The 26,505-nt window shown below is 48.7% G+C and overlaps 1 protein-coding gene across 1 annotated transcript; it reads right to left on the reverse strand.

Annotated features, from left to right (window-relative positions):
- Positions 1-25,479: 25,479 nt before the first annotated feature.
- LOC123058036 (uncharacterized) lies at positions 25,480-26,217 on the reverse strand. Its single transcript, XM_044480872.1, has 2 exons — positions 26,001-26,217; positions 25,480-25,918 (listed from the first exon to the last, which is right to left on the reverse strand). Exons 1-2 carry the CDS (start codon positions 26,187-26,189, stop codon positions 25,556-25,558), a joined length of 552 nt encoding a protein of 183 aa, XP_044336807.1. The 5' UTR covers positions 26,190-26,217; the 3' UTR covers positions 25,480-25,555.
- Positions 26,218-26,505: the final 288 nt, after the last annotated feature.

Here is a 26,505-nt window from a genome sequence, read left to right on the forward strand (position 1 = left end):
TTTGTTAATGTCCGGTTGTAGATAACTTGAACCTTAACTTAATTAAAATGAATCAACTGAGTGTGTTACCATGATGGCCTCTTCTCGGCGTCGTCCGGGAAGTGGACACGGTGTTGGAGTAATGTTTGCGCAGGTTGTTCTCTAGTTTCTCGCTCGCGCTTTGCCTCCTCTTCTCGCTCTCTTTTGCGAATAAGTTATCCACCATATTTTGCTAGTCGCTTGTTGCAGCTCCACATATTTACCTTGCCTCACCTATAAGCTTAAATAGTCTTGATCGCGAGGGTGCGAGATTGCTGAGTCCCTGTGGCTCACAGATTACTATTACACCAGATGCAGGGCCTGATGATTCCGCTCCAGGTGACGCGCTTGAGCTCAAGTGGGAGTTCGACGAGGACTCTCAGCGATACTATGTTTCCTTTCCTGATGATCAGAAGTGGTGCCCAGTTGGGGGTGATTGGGACCGTGTCGCATGTTGGGTTATCTTTTATTTTGGCGCCGTAGTCGGGCCATGAGTGTTTGGATGATGTAATGTTATTTATGTACTTGATTGACGTGGCGAGTGTAAGCCAACTATGCTATCTCCCCTTTATGATTTATATTACATGGGATGTTGTGAAGATTGCCTAACTTGCGACATATGCCTTCAATGCGATTATGTCTCTAAGTCGTTCCTCGACACGTGGGAGCTATAGTCGCATCGAGGGTGTTACAAGTTGGTAATCAGAGCCTTCCCCGACCTTAGGATCCCCATTGTTTGATCGTTTTTAGCAGCCGAGTTGTGTCTAGAAAAATGTTTTTGAGTCATTAGGAATTATATATTGGAGAGTTTAGGAATTCTTTTTACTTCCCAGTCTCCTCATCGCTCTGGTAAGGCATCCTGACGTAGAGTTTTGGCTCTTCTATTCTCAAATTTCACTAAAAAAAATTTTAGGATCACGCGGGTATCTTGGAATCATTCCGATGGTTTTATGATGAGAACATTGTCTAGGTGCCTCCTGTCAGGGGTTTAGTGGAAGTGTCCCGGGGAGTTGAGCTCTGAGGTGTTTTCATCATAATTTTATCGTTGCAGTTCTGGAATACCCGAGTTTAGTACGCCAACATCGAAAATCTCTTTTTTGCAATTCGTTGGTGAGATAACCTCAACGCCACCCAGTACTGGGGCGGGAGTTTGGGAGTATTGCCATAACTCGTATAACGGATGCTTTTTGAAGGTTGAGGTAGATGGTTTCCGAAGGTTTCTTGGTAATGTTTTGAAGGATGGATACAGCTGGATGTAGGATTTGCTAGATTTGGGTGAGATATTATGCTTCCCGTGTATCCCCAACACCTGATTGCATAACCGGAAAGGTTCGGGAGTTTCATAGGTGGGAATTCTAGTAGCTCTAGTTCTTCTTCCACGGATATTGGTTTGAGATTGGGATTTCTTACCGATTATTCGTTCTTGATCCGTACCTTATTGATTTATTTCTCTACCTTAATTCTAAGTGGCTTCTCAATTTATGGATATGTGACCATTTCAAGAGGATTACATTCGTTCATTTTGTTCGGATGTGAAGACTATATGTTGCAATTTTCTTTCCGTTGGATTCAGCTTCATTTATCTGTCTATGTGCTAATGGTGGTCAACCTCTTCAGGATGGCTCCTCCAACGCGCACGACTCCGAATCCTAATCCGCCACCACCTCCACCTCCTCCGGAGGCATGGCAAGCTGTGATGGCCGCAACTAATGCAAACACACAGTTGATCATGCAAATTCTTCAAGAGCGCAATCAAGGCAACCAAGGGAACCAAGGCAACAATCAGAATCACTTTGCTTCACTCAACCAGTTCCTTGCTAACGGGCCAAATACTTTGAGCAATTGTGTTGAGGCAACCAATGCTGACGATTGGCTAGTGGATTTGTGCAAGCACTTCGAGTGCAGTAACGTCAGGCCTGAGGACTTTGTCAAGTTCGCTTCCTTCCAACTCAAAGATCAAGCTGCAGAATGGTTCCAGCAGTACAAGGATTCCAGAGGTGGACGTGTTATCACTTGGGATGATTTCCGTCGAGATTTCCGAGCTCATCATATTACCCAGAGCGTGGTTGAAAGCAAGCGTGAGGAATTCCGCAACCTGAAGCAAGGCTCTTTGTCTGTCTATGACTACAACAAGTTGTTCCAGAAGCTCGCCCGCTTTGCCAAGCAGGACGTCCCTGATGAGAAGAGCATGATATACCAGTTCAGGGGTGGTCTCAGAGAAGAAATTCAGCTAGCTCTTGTTCTCTTTGAGCCCTTGAGGTATGATGAGTTCTACAACATGGCATTGAAGCAAGAGGCTTCTCAGTTGAGGTGTGATTCTTCCAAGAAGCGAGTGAGAGATGCTACTCCTTCTTCCTCTACTCAAGTGGCCAAGCAGCAGAAGTATTGGCTTCCTCCTCCTCCGTTCCGTCAGCTGTATCAGTAGAAGAGCAAAGGTGGCAGTGGATCTTCCCACCCACCCAACCCTGACTTTTAGAACAAGACTTCGTCTCAAGCTCCAAGATCGAGTGCTCCATATCACCGTCCGCTTTTAGAGGTCACGTGCAACAAGTGCCAACAGAAGGGTCACTATGCCAACAAGTGTTTCAACCAGAGGCGTCTTCCTCCTCCTCCTCCTGTCAGATCGGCAAGTAGAGCTGTGGTCAAGCATAACCCCAAGCATGCCAAGGTCAATTTGCTGAATGCAGCTCAGGCAGAGGACTCGCCAGATGTCATCATGGGTAACCTTCCTGTTAATGATATTCCAGCTAAAGTTCTTTTTGACTCTGGTGCATCACGTTCCTTCATGTCATTCCCATTTGCATCGGAGAACAATTTTAGTACTAAGGCCTTACCTAGAGCTATGCAAGTCGTCTCTCCGGCTAAGCGTCTGAGTTCTAGTATGATGGTTCCGGATATTTCTATCATGATGGGTGATTTCAAGTTTCTGGCTTCTCCAATGGTTCTTGGTAACTCGGATATTGATCTTATTCTCGGAATGGATTGGCTTTCTAAGCACAAGGCTCAGCTTGATTGTGCAGCCAGGCAGATTCAATTGACTCATTCGTCTGAGGATGTAATTGTCTTTGCTGCTCGGGATAATACCATCCGTCTATTTTCTCTCAATGATAAGGGTGAATTGGACGCTATCTCGCAAATTCCAGTCGTTTGCGAATATCAAGACGTCTTTCCAGAAGAGCTTCCAGGAATGCCTCCGCATCGACCAGTTGAATTCGTTATTGATCTTGAGCCTGGCATGGAACCTGTGTGCAAACGTCCTTATAAGCTCGGACCTGAAGAGTTGAAGGAGCTGAAGAAGCAACTCGATATTCAAGAGAAAATGGGTCTCATCCGGCCTAGTTCTTCTCCGTGGGGTTGTGGTGTTCTTTTTGTGAAGAAGAAGGATGGAACGGACCGACTTTGTGTTGATTACCGTCTAGTGAACAAGAAGACCATCAAGAACAAATACCCACTTCCCAACATCAATGAGCTGTTCGAACAACTCAAAGGTGCCCAAGTATTCTCCAAGCTTGATCTCCGTATGGGTTATCATCAGATTCGAATCCGTGAACAAGATATTCCCAAGACGGCCTTCAGGACAAGCTTTGGTTCATATGAATACACTGTCATGTCTTTTGGCCTTGTCAATGCTCCTCCGACGTTCTCTCGCATGATGAACTTCATCTTCAATGCCTACACCAATGACTTCGTTTTGGTCTATCTCTACGACATTCTGGTTTTCTCGAAGAACAAGGAAGATCATGCCAAACACTTGCGTTTGGTTCTTGATAAGCTCAGGGAACATCAGTTCTATGCCAAGTTCTCCAAGTGTGAATTTTGGCTCGATGAGGTTCTTTATCTTGGTCATATCATCTCTGCCAAGGGCATTGCCATGAATCCTGAGAAGGTGTCTGCAATTGTGAATTGGGAACCTCCTTAGAACGTGAAGCAACTCCGCAGTTTCCTCGGTCTCGCAAGCTATTGCCGAAGATTCGTTGAAAACTTTTCTAAGATCGCGAAGCCTCTCTCTAATCTTCTCTAGAAGCACGTCAAGTACGTTTGGTCTCCGGAGTGTGATATTGCTTTCAACACTTCGAAAGAGAAATTGATCACTGCTCCAGTTCTGACTCCGCCTGATGAGTCCAAGTCGTACGAGGTCTTTTGTGATGCCTCTCTCCAAGGTCTTGGCGCAGTGTTGATGCAAGAGAAGAAAATTGTTGCTTATACTTCTCGCCAGTTGAATCCTAATGAGAAGAACTACCCCACTCATGATCTCGAGTTGGCGGCAGTTGTGCATGCTCTTTTGACTTGGAGACATCTTCTATTGGGAAGAAAAGTGGACATTTTCACTGATCACAAGAGTCTCAAGTACATCTTCACTTAGCCTAATCTCAACCTCAGGCAAACTCGATGGGTCGAAATGATTCAAGAGTATAATCCGAGTATAGAGTATACTCCAGGCAAGGCCAATGTGATTGCTGACGCATTGAGCAGAAAGGCTTACTGCAACAGTCTGATTCTCAAGCCTTATCAACCCGAGCTTTGTGAAGCTTTCCGCAAACTTAATCTGCAAGTTGTTCCTCAAGGTTTCCTCGCCAACCTTCAAGTCTCTCCTACCTTGGAAGACCAGATTCGCCAAGCCCAGCTTCTTGATGCTATGGTGAAAAAGGTGAAGATTGGGATTGCCAAGAGCCAACCCAAGTACAAGTGCTACCGCCTTGATGACAAGGATACTCTCTTCTTCGAGGATCGTATTGTTGTACCCAAAGGTGAACTTCGTAAAGTGATCATGAACGAGGCTCACAATTCTCTCCTCTCCATCCACCCTGGGAGCACGAAGATGTATCAGGACCTTAAGCAGGCTTATTGGTGGACTCGAATGAAGCGCGAGATCGCTCAGTTTGTGAATGAATGTGATGTCTGCAGAAGAGTGAAGGCAGAACACCAAAGGCCAGCGGGTCTCCTCCAACCTCTTGCCATTCCAGAATGGAAGTTTGACCACATTGAAATGGACTTCGTGACTGGGTTTCCAAAGTCCAAGCGTGGCAATGATGCTATATTCGTTGTCATCGATAAACTCACTAAAGTGGCTCATTTTCTGCCTATCAAAGAGTCGATCACTGCAGCTCAATTGGCGGAACTCTATACCTCTCAGATTGTCTCTCTGCACAGTATTCCACAAGTGATCTCTTCAGACCGTGGCAGCATCTTTACCTCGAAGTTTTGGGATCCTTTTTAGAAGGCCATGGGTACCAACATCCGCTTCAGCACAGCTTTCCATCCTCAAACTAGCGGTCAAGTTGAGCGTGTCAACCAGATTCTTGAAGATATTCTCAGGGCTTGTGTGATCTCCTTCGGCATGAAGTGGGAGGATTGTATTCCTTATGCCGAATTCTCCTACAACAACAGTTTTCAAGCAATTTCGGGCAAGGCCCCATTTGAAATTCTGTATGGAAGGAAGTGCCATACCCCTCTCAACTGGTTTGAAACCGGTGAACGTTAGCTTTTGGGTAATGACTTAATCACAGAGGCAGAGGAAATGTGCAAAGTCATTCGTGATAACCTCAAAGCAGCCCAATCCCGCCAGAAGAGCTACTATGATAGTAAGCACCGTGATTTGGCTTTCGAGATCGGAGATCATGTTTACCTCCACGTCTCTCCTATGAAAGGTACTCGTCGCTTCAGTATCAAAGGGAAGCTTGCCCCTAGATACGTGGGACCTTTCAAGATTGTCAGCAAGAGAGGTGACCTCGCCTATCAACTCGAGCTTCCTTCAAACTTTGCAAATGTTCATGACGTGTTCCATGTCTCTCAGCTTCGAAAGTGCTTCAAGACTCTAGACCGCACCGTCAACTTCGAGGACATTGAGCTCCAAGAAGATCTCTCTTATCGTGAGCACCCAGTTGCTATTCTTGAAGAGACTGAATGCAAGACTCGCAACAAGTCAATCAAATTTCTCAAAGTCAAGTGGTCACATCATTCCGACCGTGAAGCTACCTGGGAACGCAAGGATCACCTCCGTTCTGAGTACCCGGTGTCGTGGTTCTAAGCCTGACAGTAGAGTGGGGGGTAGGTATGGAGAGGCAAGGTCCTAGCTATGGAGAGGTTGTAAGCACAAAGGATGTACGAGTTCAGGCCCTTCTCGGAAGAAGTAACAGCCCTACGTCTCGGAGCCCGGAGGCGGTCGAGTGGATTATGAATGTATGAATGACAAGGTGCCGAACCCCTCTGCCTGTGGAGGAGGGTGGCTTATATAGAGTGCGCCAGGACCCTAGCCAGCCCACGCAGGAGAGGGTTTAAGGTGAGTTAAGTCTGGGGCGTTACTGGTAACGCCCCACATAAAGTGCCTTTACTATCATAAAGTCTACTTGATTATAGGCCGTTGCAGTGCAGAGTGCCTCTTGACCTCCTGGTGGTCGAGTGAGTCTTCGTGGTCGAGTCCTTCAGGCCAGTCGAGTGAATCCTCGTTGGTCGACTGGAAGGCGACCTCTTCTAAGGATGTCCTAGGGTAAGTTACTTGGATCAGGTCCATGATCCTACCCTAGGTACACAACCCCATCATTAGCCCCCGAATGGATCGAGGCTTCGAGTGAAGAAGGAGTTGATGTCATTTCCGATTAACCTTTGCGCTCCGGTTGTGCGCTGTTCTGGACCAAAGAATCCCTTTGTCGACAGGAAACAAATTGCCTTCAGTCAACTTGATCGATTCTGTTTTTGCGTCGAGTGATCTTTTAGGCTTCGACGATCTCCGAGCGACGGATCGCCGGAAACACCGCGCCTGACAGACTGATTTGTTGCTCGCGGATTCCGCGGGATGCGAAATTTTGGGGCGCGCGCGAAGCGGGGCGGACCGCGGCGTTCGGATGGGACGGGGCATGGACGCCTCGATCTCCGCGCCGCCTTTTTCGCCACGTATCCCGCCTGCATAACTGTTCCAGATATGATTAGATCGCCCGGGCCCACCTGTCATCCACTCGGAAGGGACCTTATAAATGTGCCCGGCGAGGATTTCTGTGCCGCGCCTTAGCATTCTTCCCCTCTCTCTGCTTCCTTCCTCCCTGCTCAGCGTGCTCGCTCTCGCCCCCGCACCACTTCCCTTTGTGCATCTCGCCGGCGACCATGGCCAAGGAGAAGACGGCGGCGCTGGAGCGCGCAAAGAAGGCGTCGGCATCGGAGAAGGCGAAGGGAAGATCCACCAGCCGCGGAGGGTCCTCGTCCAGATCCCGCCTGCCGAAGGGCTGGGTCCAAGGAGACTGGATCCAGTCGACCATCACGGAGAATGACCTCCTCGACATGGCCAACGAGGGCTTGATCCCCCACGGAGCTGCGAGGCTTCCGGGGAAGGAGTGGCAGCCCCAGCCAGAAGAGGGTGAGTGTGTGCTTTTGGCCACCCATGTTGATCACGGGTTTTCCTTGCCACCGAGTGTTTTCTTTCGTGGCTTTTTGAACTTCTTCGGAGCGCAGCTCCACCACTTTACCCCAAACTCCATTGCCTATCTTGCCGCGTTCGTGTCCATGTGTGAGGGTTTCTTGGGCTGTCGACCGCACTGGGGTTTGTTCAAACATATATTCACGTGTCGATCTCAGACCATGAAGAAGGCGAGCCCAGGTGATGAGAGAACCCGAGTCGTCCAAATGTGCGGAGGCCTGGGGATTCAGGTGAGGAATAAGAGCACCTTCCCGCCCATGACCTTTCCCGAGTCCGTCAGAGGCTGGCAGTCGACTTGGTTCTACTGCCAGGTCCAGTCGACGCCAGGGCAGTCGAGTGGACTCCCTCCGTTCACCATGGACCGAGTGAGCAAGCCTTCCCCTCTGAAGCTGATTCCGGAGGAGAAAGCTGACGTGAAGATGTTGATGGAGCGCGTGGTGCAGTTGGTTCGGGAGGGAGTGACGGGCATGGACCTCCTGGAGGTTTTCCTCAGGCGTCGCATCCAGCCTCTCCAGTTCCGGAGCCACTGCATGTGGTTGTACTGTGGGACCGAAGACGAGACTAGAGTCCATCCAGAAGCAGTCGACGATGTCACTCTGGAAAGATGGATGGTAGCCGTCACCGGAAACAAGGACAACCCACGCGGAGCCAGAAGGATTCCTCCACTCGACCACAACAGTGATCCAAATAAGGTACACTTGCCCTGCTCTCCACTGCATTCTTGTCGCATTCATCTCTGTTTACTCTGCCGACTGGTCGACTGATCATTGTCTGGATATCTGCTAGGCCCTCACCGAGCTGTACTCGATGCCCAATGGGGCACAAACTCCGACTGAGGAGGGTGAGGCGAGTGGGGGCGAGAGCCAGGACGAGGAGGAATGGGACTCGGACGTTGCAGGGGACGACGACGACGATGATGATGACGACGGCGATGATGATGACGCCGAAGACGAGGAGGAAGAGGAGGAGGTCGTGCCACCGCGCTCGGAAAGGCGGTCGAAGCTCGTCCACGACCCTTCGACTGAACGTGGCAAGGGGGTTGCGACGCAGTCGACCAAGCGCCCTAGGACCACTTCTCCAGCGCCGACTGAAAAGGCACCGAAGCAGCCTAGGGGGGCTCCGCCAAAGCCGACCAAGCTCCTGTCGAAGATGAAGGTGTCCATCCCCACCATATCAGGGTAATTGTGCTGCCCATATTTTCTTATTCTGTGCGAACTTTATCTCTGGTCGACGCTGAAGTTAGTCGACTGATCCTTTGGAGTTGCAGTGCTGCTACTTCTGAGACCTCGGCCCGGGCTGATGACCACGAGATGGAGGATGCAGCAACTTCGAATCCAGGTACTGTGTTCTTAACACCGTTCTTAGTCGGCTGACTCGCGATCTCTGATCCTGATCCTTCTCCGCAGCTCCACCCAACACTGTTATCAATCTCCCTGACGACGACGAGGATGAAGAACCACTGACACGCAGGAGGAGTCGGAAAGCGTCCGCCAGTAAGGTGCCTCAGGATGTGACGGCGCCTGATATTCTGACTGTGGAGGAAGGGAACACCACTCGACACACGGTGTCCTTCGCAAATCCACTGACGAGTGCTCAGCAGCCCTCCCTCTTCACGACGCACCACGTCCCAGAGGACCAAGCTGGCGCAGCGAAGGAGGCAATACGCCAGGCGGGACTCATGATGGAGCAGCTGAAGACCATCCGGGACGCGAGCCAGGCAGCTTATGACGCCAGTTCTGCCCTCCAAAGCAATGTCCAGGTCAGTCGACCGCTGTTTGTTCTGTTGGATATGCTACCAAAAACTTTTCTTTTCCGGAATTTATAGTAGTCACCCACTGGGTGTGTCGAATAAACTCCGTGTTAGCGGGGGCACGCTGAGTGCACCCGCTGGGTGTAGTCCCCAAGGCTAAGGTCGACTGCTGGCAGTCGGCCTTAGGCTTTATGATGTCAATCTTTCTGTCAGTCGACTGGTCGACTGGACTTCACAAACCGGTGGGGGCACGCTGAGTGCACCCACTGGGTGTAGTCCCCAAGGCTAAGGTCGACTGCTGGCAGTCGGCTTTAGGCTTTATGACGTCAATTTTTCTTTCAGTCGACTATGTCGACTGGATTTCACAAACCGGTGGGGGCACGCTGAGTGCACCCACTGGGTGTAGTCCCCGAGACTGTGGTCGACTGCTTGCAGTTGATCACAGTCTTAGAGAATGCATCTCTCTTTTTTTTTGAGGTCGACTGGTCGACTTTGTCTTCAACAGGATTAGTGGGGGCACGCTGAGTGCACCCACTGGGTGTAGTCCCCGAGACTACGGTCGAATGCTTGTATTTGGCTGTAGTCTTAGAAACGTGTGTTTATCCCTTTTTCACTCGGAAGTGAATTATATTTGACATTTAGTCGATTGGTTCTTCGCAGAACTCCTGTGATCTTGTGGCTCGCTACTCAGAGCTGGAACAAAAACATACTCAAGTCGAGCTGAGCTTGAAGCTGGTTCAGGAGAAGCTGACAAAGGCAAAGGAGGAGACCGAAGGTATGTTTGGTGAGACCCTGACGACTGCTTTTCCCCTTGCTTGTTTCAGAATCTGATCTTGCTGTAACTTGCAGGTAAGGTAAGGGAGGCCCAGCAGAAGAAAGACCTTGAGCTAGCTGAGAAGATCAAGCTTGCTGACGAGAAGTTAGCTTCAGTCACCAAGCTCGAACAAGACAATACCAATCTGAAAGCTGCTCTTGGGATTGCCAACAAGGAGGTCAGTCGACTGAAAACTGATAAAGCTGCCCTGACCGACCAAGTCAGCAAATTGACTGAGAAGAAAACTGAACTGGAGGCCTTCCTGAGTGGCCTTGCCAAGAAGCTGTTTCTTATGCTTGAAGGTAAACCTCCATGTTTGGCAAATATTTCCAATTGTGGCTTTTTCCATTCGACTATCCCCTTGACTTAGTGATCACCCTTGCAGAATTTTGTCAAAACTTTGAAGAAGAAACCAGCCGACTGGAGCCAAACCTCGACCCCGTCAATTCTCCGGTGAACGACGAAGTTGCCATGGATGTTTTCCGACTGGAGTCTCGTGTTGCAGCTGTCGTGGACTATCTCGCAAGGCTGAAGGCCGCCACATCTCGCATCGACTCGACGCTCTGGCCTGAGGAGACACTTCAGAATGACCTTGAGTCGCTGATGGCCCGCTTGAACACGATCCCTGGTCGAGTGCAGGAGTGGAAGAAGTCCTCGGCTCGGTGTGGTGCAGATGTCGCTCTGTGTCTGGCCCGAGTCCACTGCAAAGATGCGCGAGAAGAGAAGCTGGCGGCCCTTCGGGTGGCCAATACCAAGAAGCACGACTTCAGGTCCTTTATGGAAACTTTCCTTGCAGCTGCCACTCGGATCGCCGACGGGATTGACCTTGATGAATTTGTTGCACCTTCCAGCCCTCCACAGGAGGGGTAAAAAACTTCTTCTGGCTCGACGCTTTAAATTTGCCTCGGTATGCCGAGTGAAATTGTAACCGACAAACCTTAACAGGCTTGACGCCTGAGCACTTTCGGTTCCTTTAGATGTCGATTCAAACTTGGATTTGGTGCTTGAATACGATTGCCTTCGGCTCGGAATGTCTTTTGCAGGTTCAAAGCAAGGTGCCTGTGCTGCAATCGGCTTATTCTTTAGTCCACTTAGACGAGCACTGGGCTGCAGCTAAGCCCTCCGAATGAGAGGGTTGCTCTCCACTCGGCAGGGTTTTTATACCTTAGGCGAGCGCTTGGACTGCAGCTAAGCCCCCGAGTGAGAGGGTTGCTCTTCACTCGGTAGGATTTTTGTAACTTAGGCGAGCACAGGGCTGCAGCTAAGCCCCCGAGTGAGAGGGTTGCTCTTCACTCGGTAGGATTTTCACAACTTAGGCGAGTGCTTGGACTGCAGCTAAGCCCCCGAGTGAGAGGGCTGCTCTTCACTCGGTAGGATTTTTATAACTTAGGCGAGCACGAGGCTGCAGCTAAGCCTCCGAGTGGAAGGCTGGCTTACCACTCGGTAGGATTTTGATAACTTAGGCGAGCACGAGGCTGCAGCTAAGCCTCCGAGTGAGAGGATTGCTCTTCACTCGGTAGGATTTTCACAACTTAGGCGAGTGCTTGGACTGCAGCTAAGCCCCCGAGTGAGAGGATTGCTCTTCACTCGGCAGGATTTTTATAACTTAGGCGAGCACGAGGCTGCAGCTAAGCCTCCGAGTGGAAGGCTGGCTTACCACTCGGTAGGATTTTGATAACTTAGACGAGCACATGGCTGCAGCTAAGCCCCCGAGTGAGAGGATTGCTCTTCACTCGGCAGGATTTTGATAACTTAGGCGAGCACGAGGCTGCAGCTAAGCCTCCGAGTGAGAGGATTGCTCTTCACTCGGCAGGATTTTGATAACTTAGGCGAGCACAAGGCTACAGCTAAGCCTCCGAGTGGAAGGCTGGCTTACCACTCGGTAGGATTTTGATAACTTAGGCGAGCACGAGGCTGCAGCTAAGCCTCCGAGTGAGAGGATTGCTCTTCACTCGGCAGGATTTTGATAACTTAGGCGACACAAGGCTGCAGCTAAGCCTCCGAGTGGAAGGCTGGCTTACCACTCGGTAGGATTTTGATAACTTAGGCGAAACGGATTCGCAGCTAAGCCTCCGAGTGAGGGGAATTTTATTGGAAAATAAAAATAAAAAGTGACAGATATTGTGGAGGAACTATGACACTATTATTTTGAGGTCCATGAACTACAAAAGTACTTTATTGCAACTCATCCGAGTGATAAAACTTAAGTGTAAAATGGGCGGAGTAGCTCCGCGTTCCAAGCTCGGGGCTCGTCGATATTATGCTCGACGTTGTAAAGACGGTACGCCCCGTTGTGGAGACCTTGGTGACGATGAAGGGGCCTTCCCAAGCAGGAGCAAGCTTGTGTGGTTTGTGCTGATCCACTCGGAGAACCAAATCCCCTTCCTGGAAGGCTCGACCTCTCACATTTCGGGCGTGGAAACGGCGCAGAATCTTGTTGGTAGATGGTCGATCGGATCAGAGCCATCTCCCTTTCTTCCTCTAAAAGGTCGACTGCGTCCTGCCGCGCTTGTTCAGCTTCTGCTTCGTTGTAGATTTCAACTCGGGGAGCATTATGGAGAAGATCACTCGGCAAGACCGCTTCAGCTCCATAGACCAAGAAGAATGGAGTTCTTCCGGTCGACCGATTAGGTGTGGTCCGCAGTCCCCAGAGTACAGAGGGAAGTTCGTCGACCCAAGCTCCAGCCGCGTGTTTGAGATCACGCATCAGTCGAGGCTTCAATCCCTTAAGAATCAGTCCATTAGCTCGCTCTGCTTGTCCATTCGACTGCGGATGGGCGACTGATGCGTAGTCGACCCGTGTGCCCTGGGAATCGCAGAAAGCTCTGAATTCCTCTGAGTCAAAGTTCGACCCGTTATCCGTAATGATGCTGTGCGGGACTCCATATCTGAATATTAGTTCCCTGATGAAGCTAACAGCAGTACCGGTGTCAAGGCTCTTGATTGGTTTAGCCTCGATCCACTTGGTGAACTTGTCGACTGCCACCAGTACATGCGTGAAGCCGCTTCGTCCTGTTCTCAAAGGACCGACCATGTCCAGCCCCCAAACTGCAAAAGGCCAGACGAGTGGGATGGTCTTCAAAGCTGACGCAGGCTTGTGCGACATATTCGAGTAGAACTGACATCCCTCGCACTTATCCACTATCTCTTTTGCCATCTCATTCGCCTTGGGCCAGTAAAATCCGGCTCGGTATGCTTTGGCCACGATGGTCCGAGAGGACGCATGATGACCACAGGTCCCCGAGTGAATATCATTGAGGATGAGTCGACCTTCTTCTGGTGTTATGCACTTCTGACCGACTCCAGTCGCGCTTTCTCTGTATAATTGTCCTTTGATTACGGTAAAGGCCTTAGATCGACGGACGATCTGTCGAGCCTCTTCCTCATCCTCCGGAAGCTCTTTCCTCAAGATATATGCGACATACGGAATCGTCCAGTCGGGAATGACCACCAAAACCTCCATGATCAAGTCGACCACCGCTGGGACTTCAACTTCAGTCGGATCTGTGGCGCTCTTGGGCTGCGGAGTTTCTTCGGTGAAAGGATCTTCTTTGACTGACGGAGTGTGTATATGCTCCAAGAACACACCACTCGGAATGGCTTCTCTCTTGGAACCTATCTTTGCTAGATCATCAGCTGCTTGATTTTTCAGTCGGGGTATATGATGGAGCTCCAACCCCTCGAACTTCTTTTCCAGCTTCCTCACTGCACTGCAGTATCCAGTCATGGCTGGGCTTCTCACGTCCCACTCTTTCATCACCTGATTGACCACTAAATCCGAGTCGCCATAGACCATTAGGCGACGGACGCCGAGTGAAATGGCCATGCGCAACCCATATAGGAGGGCCTCATATTCTGCCTCATTGTTGGAGGAATCAAAGTGAATCTGGAGCACATATCTGAGCTTATCTCCTCTGGGGGAAACCAGGACAACCCCAGCACCGGAACCATTCAACATCTTAGAGCCATCAAAAAACATGGTCCAATGCTCCGAGTGAACTTCAGTCGGTTGCTGTTGTTCAATCCACTCGGCGAGGAAATCTGCTATCGCCTGGGACTTAATGGCTTTCTTTGCCTCAAACTTGATATCAAGGGGAAGAAGTTCAATCGCCCATTTGGCCACTCGACCAGTTGCATCTCTGTTGTGCAAAATCTCTGATAGTGGAGCGTCGCTGACGACTGTGATGGAATGGTCAGAGAAATAATGAGCAACCTTCTTTGTGGTCATGTATATTCCATACACAAGCTTCTGATAATGAGGATATCTCTGCTTGGATGGAGTCAAGACTTCAGACAAATAATACACTGGGCGCTGAACTTTGAGAGCTTTTCCTTCTTCTTCCCGCTCGACCGTTAGCACAGTACTGACGACTTGTCCTGTGGCTGCGATGTAGAGCAACAGAGGCTCTTTGCTGATTGGAGCAGCAAGCACCGGCTGGGTGGAGAGCAGAGCTTTTAGCTCGGCAAACGCTGCATCAGCTTCTGGAGTCCACTCGAACTTGTCAGCCTTCTTCATCAGTCGGTAAAGAGGCAGTGCCTTTTCACCGAGTCGTGAGATGAATCGACTTAATGCGGCCAAGCATCCAGTAAGCTTCTGGACATCGTGCACTCGCACAGGGCGTTTCATTCGGAGAATAGTGCCAATCTTCTCTGGGTTAGCGTCGATTCCCCGTTCGGAAACGAGAAAACCGAGTAACTTGCCACCAGGAACTCCAAATGTGCACTTTGATGGATTGAGCTTGATATCATACCTTCTGAGGTTGGCAAATGTTTCGGCGAGGTCAGCGAGCAGGTCGGAACCTTTTCGTGACTTGACAACAATATCATCCATATAAGCTTCCACATTCCGACTGATTTGAGTGAGTAGACACTTCTGAATCATTCGCATAAATGTGGCTCCGGCATTCTTGAGGCCGAATGGCATGGTGATATAGCAGAAGCACCCGAATGGAGTGATGAAAGCTGTTTTTACCTCATCGGGCCCGTACAGACGGATCTGGTGGTACCCGGAGTAAGCATCTAAAAAAGACAACCTCTCGCATCCCGCGGTCGAGTCAACAATTTGATCTATGCGAGGGAGAGGAAAGTGATCTTTCGGGCAGGCCCGGTTGATGTGCTTGAAATCAATGCACATTCGGAGCGACTTGTCCTTCTTAGGAACCATGACGACATTAGCGAGCCACTCGGAGTGGTATATCTCTCGGATAAATCCTGCCGCCAACAGTCGAGCCACTTCTTCACCGATGGCCTTTCTCTTCTGGACGGCGGACCGCCGAAGATGCTCTTTGACTGGTTTTGCAGACGAGTCGACTCTTAGGCGATGCTCAGCCAGTCCCCTGGGAACACCTGGCATGTCAGCGGGCTTCCATGCAAAAATGTCCCAGTTCTCACGGAGGAACTGGATGAGCGCTTCTTCCTATTTTGGGTCGAGTGTTGTGGAGATGCGGGTCGGAGCTGCTTCGGGGTCGGTCGGGTGAATGTGAACAGGCTTCGTCTCACCGGACGACTGGAATGCAGACTCTGTGGCGGGCTTCTTGGATCGCAGCAAGTCACTCGGATCTGCGTTTTGCTTGTATTCTTCGAACTCGACCGCTGTCACTTGGGAATCGGCAATCTTGGAGCCCTTCTGAAAGCACTCCTCTGCCTTTTTCCTATCACCGGTGACAGTGATCACACCTTTGGGACCGGGCATCTTCAATTTGAGGTACACGTAACATGGTCGAGCCATGAACCGTGCATAGGCTGGTCTCCCCAAAATGGCATGATATGCACTTTGAAAATCCACGACCTCAAACGTCAACTTTTCTTTGCGAAAATGCTTCGAATCACCAAACACTACGTCCAAAGCTATCTGGCCGAGTGACTCGGCCTTCTTCCCTGGTATAACTCCATGGAAGCTCATGTTACTAGTGCTCAGTCGGGACATCGGAATGCCCATACCTTTCAATGTGTCTGCATACAATAAGTTCAGCCCACTTCCACCATCCATCAGCACCTTTGTCAGTCGAGTGCCTTCGACAACTGGATCGACCACCAAAGCTTGCCTCCCAGGGGTGGCAATATGAGTCGGGTGATCAGATTGGTCGAATGTGATGGGTGTTTGAGACCACTTCAGATAATTTGCCTTTGCTGGGGCAACCATGTTCACCTCTCGGTTAATCACTTTCAGTCGACTTCTGCTTTCCACATCTGCAAAGATCATCAGAGTGGAGTTGATATGCGGATATCCTCCCTCACTGTCCTCTTTGTCTTCGGCCTTGTCCGACTCCTTCTCCTTGTCCTTAGACTGTTTTCCCTGAAACTGCTGGATCAGGAGTCGACATTGGCGAGTGGTGTGCTTTGGGTAAATGATATTCCCCTCTTCGTCTTTCTTCGTGTGAATGTGACATGGCATATCCATCACGTCGTTCCCTTCTTTATCCTTTACCTTCTTGGGGTTCCAGGATCCTTTTGGTTTCCCCTTAAGCTTTCCTTGAGTCACGGCCAGAGCCTCTCCAGGAGCTGCCGGTTCAGCCTTCCGCTTCTGTTTCCGACTGGTGTTTCCCTTTTCCGACTGACTCGGCTTGTGCTTGCCGCTTCGGAGTCGGTCTTCTTCTTCGCCGTTGGCGTACTTGGTAGCAATCTCCATCATCCGACTCAAGGTCATGTCACCGGTTCGACCAAATTTCAAACTCAGTTCTCTGTTCTTGACACCGTCTTTGAAGGCGCATACTGCCTGATGATCAGAGACATTTTCCACAGTGTGGTGCAAAGTGATCCACCTCTGAATATACTCTCTGAGAGTCTCATTAGTTTTCTGCACGCAAACTTGCAACTCTGTCAATCCAGCTGGTCGCTTGCAAGTTCCTTCAAACGTTCTGACAAACACTCGGGACAGATCTTCCCAAGTGTAAATGCTGCTAGGAGGTAATTGAGTCAACCATGCCCTGGCAGAACCTTCCAACATGAGGGGCAAATGCTTCATGGCCACCTCGTCGTTCCCACCACCGATCTGAACTGCCACTCGGTAGTCTTCAAGCCAAGTTTCAGGCTTAGACTCACCAGTGAACTTGCTGACTCCTGTTGCCAACCTGAAATTGGGGGGGATAACTGCGGCTCTGATAGCTCTGCTGAAACATTCAGGACCAGAAACATGCACTCGACTGCTTGTGGGTACATCTCTGTCGAGTGCGCCTCGATGGGCTCTGTTCCGGTCGACCAACCCTTGCACGATAATGGATCGCGCGTCGAAGCCTGGCTCTCTGGGGTCAACTGGAACCCTACGCCCTGTACTGTACTGACGCCTATCATCTGGCTGCCGAGGAGCGTAAGACCCACCCCTCGGAGGGGAATAGGGCACTCGACGCCTATCATCTCGGTCGAGTCTGTCGCCATATTGATCTCGCCGATTCTCACGCCCTTCGCGCCGCGGAGGCGATCTGGGGCTGTGAGCCGACTGAACCGTATTCACAGTGACAGATCGACTGTGAATTCTGTTGCGCGACTGAGACACGGCTGAATTCTGATCTCCTGCTGCCCGGAGCAGATCCCTGATCTGCAGCAAACCTCTGCCAGCTTCCGACTGCGAAGGCTGGATGGACTCTGCTATACGGGTCGCAGCTGCTAAATTCTGAATTGGGGTTCGATATACCTGAGTCGGCGGGAAGAGTTGACGTCGACTGGTGTCGGGAACTCGTTGCCGCGCGCGCTCGTCGAGTGCTCGCTGAAGGTTCTCCAGTCGAGTGCGCTCGGCCAAATTGGCCAGACGCGCCTCCTCCAAGGCACGAGCCTCGGGGGTTTCTCCTGCGATGGGAATACGCAGGGGATCCTCGTTCCTGCGGCGAAGTTCCTCTCTTTGCAGAGAGTCGAGTGGCTCGGGCTGGTACTCTTCGTAGCCTCGTGCAGGGTCGCCGCCGTCACCTGCTCCACCACCACGGGCGAAGCCAGGAGGGCTGTGGGGCCCGTCGACCATCAAGATTTCCGCCGCTGGATCACTGCTTCCGCACTCGGATGCAGTCTCTACGGAGCCAGTCGACTGATCGAACAAGCCGTAGAGAGATTCGTTGGGCTCGATTGCCGCAACTTGGGTAGTGGCCGATTGGCGAGCCACCGCGTGACTCACCCATCGCTGAAGCCTCGACCGGCCTGAGCGCTTGCGCTGGCGGGAGACCGGGAGGGTGGACGATGGAGGAGCCGACCGATACTGGGTCGACGGTTGCCGCAACAGAACGCCGCGGACACATGCGCGAAAATGCGTCGCACCGCGGACGGGGAGCGCATCTACGTCGAGTGGAGCCTCCTGGAGCCATGCGGAGTCGTCGGCGATGAAGGTGAGAGTGCCGAGACGGATCTCTTGACCCTTGACCAAAACTCCAGCAGACACCATGATGAAAGTACTCGGAAGGATCGCAACTTCTCCACAAAATCGCTAAAACACCGGCCCCACGGTGGGCGCCAACTGTCGTGGTTCTAAGCCTGACAGTAGAGTGGGGGGTAGGTATGGAGAGGCAAGGTCCTAGCTATGGAGAGGTTGTAAGCACAAAGGATGTACGAGTTCAGGCCCTTCTCGGAAGAAGTAACAGCCCTACGTCTCGGAGCCCGGAGGCGGTCGAGTGGATTATGAATGTATGAACTACAAGGTGCCGAACCCCTCTGCCTGTGGAGGGGGGTGGCTTATATAGAGTGCGCCAGGACCCCAGCCAGCCCACGCAGGAGAGGGTTTAAGGTGAGTTAAGTCTGGGGCGTTACTGGTAACGCCCCACATAAAGTGCCTTTACTATCATAAAGTCTACTTGATTACAGGCCGTTGCAGTGCAGAGTGCCTCTTGACCTCCTGGTGGTCGAGTGAGTCTTCGTGGTCGAGTCCTTCAGGCCAGTCGAGTGAATCCTCGTTGGTCGACTGGAAGGCGACCTCTTCTAAGGATGTCCTAGGGTAAGTTACTTGGATCAGATCCATGATCCTACCCTAGGTACACAACCCCATCACCCGGCATTCTTTCAGTCCTAGATCTCAGGACGAGATCCTTTCGTAGTGGTGGAGTGTTGTAACACCCCGGATGTAACTTTCCCAATTTGTACTCCAACTCTTGCCGTTTCCGGCGTTAAGTTAATTTATTTCCTTGGGTTCCGGTTTTTGTCTCCGTGTGTTGTTGTCGTTGTCATGCATCTCATATCATGTCATCATGTGCATTTCATTTGCATACGTGTTCATCTCATGCATTCGAGCATTTTCCCCGTTGTCTGTTTTGCATTCCGGCGCTTCGTTCTCCTCTGGTGGTCATTTCTAGCTTTCTTTCGTGTGTGGGGATTTAACATTCCCGGATTGGACCGAGACTTGCCAAGCAGCCTTGGTTTACTACCGGTAGACCGCCTATCAAGTTTCGTATCATTTGGACTTCGTTTGATACTCCAACGGTTAACCGACGGACCGAAAAGGCCTCATGTGTGTTGCAGCCCAACACCCCTCCATTTTGGCCCAAAACCCACCTTAACCTGCTCCATCATCTATATCGTTTGATCACGATTGCGTGGCCGAAAACCGCACCTCATTTGGACTCTCCTAGCTCCCTCTACCTCTATTTAAAGTCCCCTCCCGAAATTCGCGGATCTTCCCCTTCCTCTAACCCTAAAAATCCACCCCGCGCCGCGCCGGACACGTCCGTGCCGGCCGGACACCGTCCGCCGCCCGCCCGCACCAGTGGCAAGCTGCCACGTGGCGCGCCGCCGCCGCCGAGGCCCGGCCGGGGCCCCCGCGGCCCGTAGCCGCCTCCGATCCTCCGTGGCCCACATCGCCCGCCTCCTCTCACCCGAGGGCGCCACCACCCTCCTCGCGGCCGGCCACCCGAGGCCATCGGCGCCGCCGCCCACCGCCGCCGCCGCCGTCCGCCGCCTCGCGCCGCGCCCCCGCGGATCTCCGCCGCCGCCGCCGCCGCGCAAGCCGCCGCCTCCGCCGCCTCCTCCGACGCTGTCCCCGCTGCCGGTGAACAATGCGCCGCTGCCTCGGTTCGCGTGCCACCGAAACCCTAGATCTGAGAGAGGTTGTTTTTTCACTAAGTCCCCGGATTTTCTAGTCCATATGCTCATGTTCATAGCCTTGTATCTCCGCATCCGTAACTCCGTTTTTGGCATATAACATATCAAAATGTTCATCTCGAAGAGTACATCATTTCATTCCATTGCATCATTTTCATTTGAGTTCATCTTGATGCCCAAAATTTTGTTAGAAGAGGGATACTTGAGATAATTGTCAGATCTGCTACTCCATTTAGGTTTTTGTCATTTTTGCCATGATTATTGTGTGCATGCTATGCCCATGAGTTCTACATATGTTTTGTTAAGGGTTTTGTCATCTTTCCAGAGGTGCAACCCATGTATTTTTGTGATGTGTGTGGTGACTTGCACAAGCTTGCAAAGTGGTGCACTTGTTAATTCTGTTTTCAGGGACTTAGCAATTCCACTAAGTCCTTGATCTGTTTATCTCATATGCTCATATGTTCATGTTGTTTCCTAGTGATCCGTGCCTCTTTTGAGGATAATCAGTAAGGATGTTTTGTTAATATTGTAGTGCTCTATCCATCCATGTCTTTTTTTGCAATTATGGAGCACCCTAGCTTGAGTCAATCGAGCTCTACTTTTGCTACTTTGTGAATCTGGGCAGATTGTCAACTTGTTTGCAATTTTGCCGATGATGTTGTAGTTGGTTCGTGCATGCTATGCTATTGTTCTTGCCATGTCTAGCTTGCATTTTGTGTATTCTTGACGGGTGTATTCTTAGCTTTCCATGACTTGCACCGTAGTGAGTGCATCGAGCTCGTAAACATGCCTACTTGAGTTATGTTTCAGCATGTGCCAGTTTTCACTAAGTCTGAAAACTGATTATGTTTTTGCTATGTTCACATGCTTGCAATTGTATTTTCTGATCCCTTTTGGCTCAAGGTCACCAAGGGACTTTTGTTAAGATCTTTGAGTATCTCCATGCCATGCTTTACTTTGCCATGTTCAGGTCCTGTAGCATGTAGTTTTGTTGCTCCGAAGAGTGCTACCTGATCTGAAATTCCAGACACGTGTTAATTTCACTAAGTCTGAGATCTGTTTGCCATATGCATTTTTGCCATGCTTGTTTGGACCTGTTATTGGATGAATTGGCCGTAGCTCAGTGCTAGACTTTTGTTAAGCATCTTGAATGCATCCCTGCCATGTATTTTGTTGCCATGTTTGGGTGCTGTAGCATGTTCATCTCATTGCATTTAGATGGCTACTTGTTGTAAATCGCAGACCGGTGTCATATTTGAATCGCTTGCCATTTCCAAACCGTAACTCCGATTCCGGCGTTCTTTATATCATTTTCAAGCGATTTCATCTCATCTTTCCAATGGCACACTTGGATTCCCAAGTTGAGGCCAGGTTCATGCATTTCCTGTCATATCTTGCATATGCATCCCGCATCGGATCCCGCATAGCATATCATCATTGCATCATCTTGTTTGATCCATGCACGTGGTTGATTGTGTCCTTATTGCTTGTTTGTCTTGTTTGGGTAGATCCGGGAAACGAGTTCACTAACGAGGAGCCCGTTGAGTTGGCTAACTCTGACAACTGTGCAGGCAAGATGATCATACCCTCGAAATCACTACTATCTTTGCTATGCTAGATTGCTCGCTCTTTTGCTATGCCAATGCTACGATGCCTACCATTTGCTTTCAAGCCTCCCAAATTGCCATGTAAAACCTCTAACCCACCATGTCCTAGCAAACCGTTGATTGGCTATGTTACCACTTTGCTCAGCCCCTCTTATAGCGTTGCTAGTTGCAGGTGAAGATTGGAGGCCGTTCCTTGTTGGAACATTTATTTACTTGTTGAGATATCATTATATTGCCATGTGTATCTTAATGCATCTATATACTTGGTAAAGGGTGGAAGGCTCAGCCTCTCGCCTAGTGTTTTGTTCCACTCTTGCCGCCCTAGTTTTCTGTCATATCGGTGTTATGTTCCCGGATTTTGCGTTCCTTACGCGGTTGGGTTATAATGGGAACCCCTTGATAGTTCGCCTTGATTAAAGCTTTTTCAGCAATGCCCAACCTTGGTTTTACCATTTTCCACCTAGCCTCTTTTCCCCTTGGGTTTCTGGAGCCCGAGGGTCATCTTATTTTAACCCCCCCCCCCCCCCCCGGGCCAGTGCTCCTCTGAGTGTTGGTCCGAACTGAGCTGCCTGCGGGGCCAACTCGGGGGAACTTGAGGGTTGGTTTTACTCGTAGCTAGTCTCATCTGAGTGTGCCCTGAGAACGAGATATGTGCAGCTCCTATCGGGATTTGTCGGCACATTCGGGCGGTGTTGCTGGTCTTGTTTTAACCTGTCAAAGTGTCTTGAAGAACCGAGATACTGAGTCTGATCGGAATGTCTTGGGAGGAGGTCTATTCCTTCGTTGACCGTGAGAGCTTGTCATGGGCTAAGTTGGGACTCCCCTGCAGGGATTTGAACTTTCGAAAGTCGTGCCCGCGGTTATGGGCAGATGGGAATTTGTTAATGTCCGGTTGTAGATAACTTGAACCTTAACTTAATTAAAATGAATCAACTGAGTGTGTTACCATGATGGCCTCTTCTCGGTGGAGTCCGGGAAGTGGACACGGTGTTGGAGTAATCTTTGCGCAGGTTGTTCTCTAGTTTCTCGCTCGCGCTTTGCCTCCTCTTCTCGCTCTCTTTTGCGAATAAGTTAGCCACCATATTTTGCTAGTCGCTTGTTGCAGCTCCACATATTTACCTTGCCTCACCTATAAGCTTAAATAGTCTTGATCGCGAGGGTGCGAGATTGCTGAGTCCCTGTGGCTCACAGATTACTATTACACCAGATGCAGGGCCTGATGATTCCGCTCCAGGTGACGCGCTTGAGCTCAAGTGGGAGTTCGACGAGGACTCTCAGCGATACTATGTTTCTTTTCCTGATGATCAGTAGTGGTGCCCAGTTGGGGGTGATCGGGATCGTGTCGCATGTTGGGTTATCTTTTATTTTGGCGCCGTAGTCGGGCCATGAGTGTTTGGATGATGTAATGTTATTTATGTACTTGATTGACGTGGCGAGTGTAAGCCAACTATGCTATCTCCCCTTTATGATTTATATTACATGGGATGTTGTGAAGATTGCCTAACTTGCGACATATGCCTTCAATGCGATTATGTCTCTAAGTCGTGCCTCGACACGTGGGAGCTATAGTCGCATCGAGGGTATTGCACGAGGAACCTTCATCTCCTAAAACAATAGATTGTAAGCACATCTCTAAGCTTGTTGAGCCATTACCAGATGGAGAAATTTTGATTATGCTGGTAGCATAAATCCTTCTATGAAGATGAGAAAACAGCGTTATCAAAACAAAGAGGAGATCGCCGAAGGTATATCTGAGCTCGTAAAGAAGAAGCAATATCCGGTGAAGAAGTTGAACGCCCTGTACAATACTCTGGTGGCTAGCAGCAAGTTCCGAGGATTACGTAAGACACGACGACGCAACGATAATGACACAGGTGGTACCAAGATAAGGATAGGTCCAGCTTCTGTAACAGAAAGAGAGTTAGTACAATGCCTAATGCCTAAAGGAAAGATGTGCAAAAATATGATGTGGTTACTGTCCGTGGCACTTATGTATGATTGGGGATCAAAGACCAAGGTCATATTGGACCAGACAGTTATAGTAAGCACTCTTTATTGTTATTACGCATACTTTTCATTACATTCTTGTTATCTAACCAATCTTCATTCTGCTTTAGACCGAATTGCTCAGAAAACAAAATAAATGCAACCATGCATATCTATGCAAGAAGCTTAGTAAGTTGCAACTTGAAAATGTTGAGCAGGTAATCTTTCACCATCTACATTTTTCCATTCTTATGTCAGTACATGTTACTAATAAACAAATTCTTACTTATGTTTTCAAGCTATTTCTCCCTACACTATCTGACTGCCATTGGACTCTGGCGGTCATTAACCTCACGCAGAACACAATTGAAATTTATGACTCTAACTTAGAAGTGAAAGAAGGTCAAGACCCGCACAAGGTTATCTTGGAGAACATGGTATGTCGTTCCGTTACTAGTTTTATTTCAGTTTTCCTAATTATGATATTTTTGTAATTAGTTTTTACCTTATATGTCTTACATAAATACTTTTTATTCCCAAACTTTTTAATCAAATTGCAGGCCAGCAATCTCCAAAAAGCATTGAATGATTGTCTCCAAAAGAGTACTTTCGCATTTACGGAATTCCAGAAGAAGTATTGTTATGCTGGAAAACAAACAAACAAGTATGCATACTACATATTTTGTTATATACTTCTTCAATAATATAATGAAATACTAATAATTATTATTATGCAGTGATGACTGTGGTTTCTGGGTTATTAAAGTCCTTCTGTGTCACAATGGCAAAGAGCTCATTGGAAATTACAAGGTTTACTATTCAACACACATAAATGTTCTTACAATGTTCTATAAAATCACAACTTCATATGTACAACTTCATCCCCTATTAACTTTTCCTTGCTTCCATACAGTGGGTAATGGATGTCTTCAGGAAGGAAATTTGCTATATCCTTGTTTACCACCGCTTCAATGATCTCAACCCAAGGAGGCCTGAGATTAAGAAGTTAGCATCATCTGTGAAGACAACAATAGACTGATTCCTCACCCGCTTTCTTACATATGCAGCATTCGCTATGTACTGCTACTTATTTCATATGATGTACTAGTTTCATTTGAAATGAACAATGTTCATTCCATGCAAGCCCCGTTATGTATGGTACTTATAAACTACTATGGTTATCCCCTGCTTTCAAAACAATGTTTGTATTGACAGTATGTAAGGAAATGACAGCATGACTTCTTGTTGTCTTGCAATCACTTTATGTATCTCATATTTCCCCTACAAACACTACTAATTTCACTCACAATCTCTATCATTCTAAAATGATGTATCATACATATCTAAAACGTTCTCTTAAGTGCAAACATTGTTCCCCATCATATGAAGAAAATAACTTGTATGCTGCTTGTTGGTGCTGAAAGGAAAATTTTGTCTCACAGCTAAACTTCATGCTGTATATAAATGTCTTTATATTTATGCTATCAAACACTCGATATTACACCCAAATTCTGTATCATGCTTAATTTCTGTATCATAGCTTACAAAGAAATAATCTCAAGTACAAAGATTTATCCCAATCATATGAAGCAATTATTTTGGGGAATCACAACAAACTTTTGTCTGAACGTATGTCTCAAATGTCACACTAAGTTACTTATTCAATTTTGTTTTGCTATGTGAAATGCGACATCACATACTCCTGTTGGCATACCAATTATGTATGTTACTCGTTTCACTGAAAATTAAACTGATGTTCTACCTATCTTGTTAAAAATTTCATTCCATACATGTCTTTCCAAATTTGATTTCAATTAATAGAAATGATATACCAATAGAAAAATCTCTCGCACTACGTTGGCCAGTTGCATAATGCCATGACAAAAGCAAGCTTAACTAGTTAATCATACATCATTATAGAATAACATTACATATTGGTTCACACGGATAGGTGTTCAAAGCTAGCCTACAACAACATACATAGACGTTACAGCTAACAGTATAGTCACCAGACTTGAAGCAGATCCTTCTATAGCTAACCAACTTGATACCAAAAGGATTGTTCCCCATATGAACATCTTCAACCTTCTCACTGATCCTTCAAGCTTTGTTATACAACCTCTGACCTCTCCAACCTCCTGCTCTCTATCACTAGAATCTTGTTCAATCTTCAACCGCAGGGAATTAATTAATCTAGCTTGATCAGCAAGCTTTCTGTTTGCATCATCAAGCATCTCCTTAAGTGGAGCTCCACAATAATCCAGCATTTCCTCAACGTACTCCATTAATATATCTCTCCAAATCCAAATGCTACATCTTCCTGGCTGCTCATAAATAAATTAGTTGGGGATGATAATTAGATTTCTGGCAAGATGCAAAACACAGTAAAGATGAACATCAACTCACAGTGCTTCCACATGAAAGGTATTCTCGATCTGGATTCCGTGGGGTGCGAGACATCATCTTCCTCGCCTCAACCTTGCAAGCACACCTCGGCTCTGGTGGATCCAAGCTTCTACCATCTCTAACTGACTTGTACACCCTTCTACCAGACCTAGAGCTTGAAGATCCAGAAGAATTACCCGGTTGCAACATTTTGCTTTGTGAGATCTGTGTGTTCCTTCCGCACTCTTATATCCCCCACTGGTCATTGGATTCTAACAAGTTGGTCATTTGTACAGCTTTCTCATTTACTCACATGCATCTGGAGCCATCCATCCTTGTCAGGTCACTTCCTACTTTTCACAGTACACCCTGGCCTTTGATTTGACCTACCATAATATAAAATATTTACACAACGCCACACTACTAGGTTTCAAAATGTAACTCTGCCCTCTTGTGTAAGACTGCATTTATCACTTTACCCGGTTTGCTTTCAGTTCACTTATACTAATATGGTTTTTTAAAAAGA

This window comes from Triticum aestivum, chromosome 3A (genome assembly GCF_018294505.1).
Source record: "Triticum aestivum cultivar Chinese Spring chromosome 3A, IWGSC CS RefSeq v2.1, whole genome shotgun sequence".
Taxonomy (NCBI): domain Eukaryota; kingdom Viridiplantae; phylum Streptophyta; class Magnoliopsida; order Poales; family Poaceae; genus Triticum; species Triticum aestivum.

Coding starts and splice junctions, on each gene's coding strand:
- LOC123058036 (XM_044480872.1), bottom strand. CDS start 26,189: ATGTTGCAACCGGGTAATTCTTCTGGATCTTCAAGCTCTAGGTCTGGT. Junction 25,919..26,000: donor ACCTTTCATGTGGAAGCACT/GTGAGTTGATGT, acceptor ATTTATGAGCAG/CCAGGAAGATGTAGCATTTG.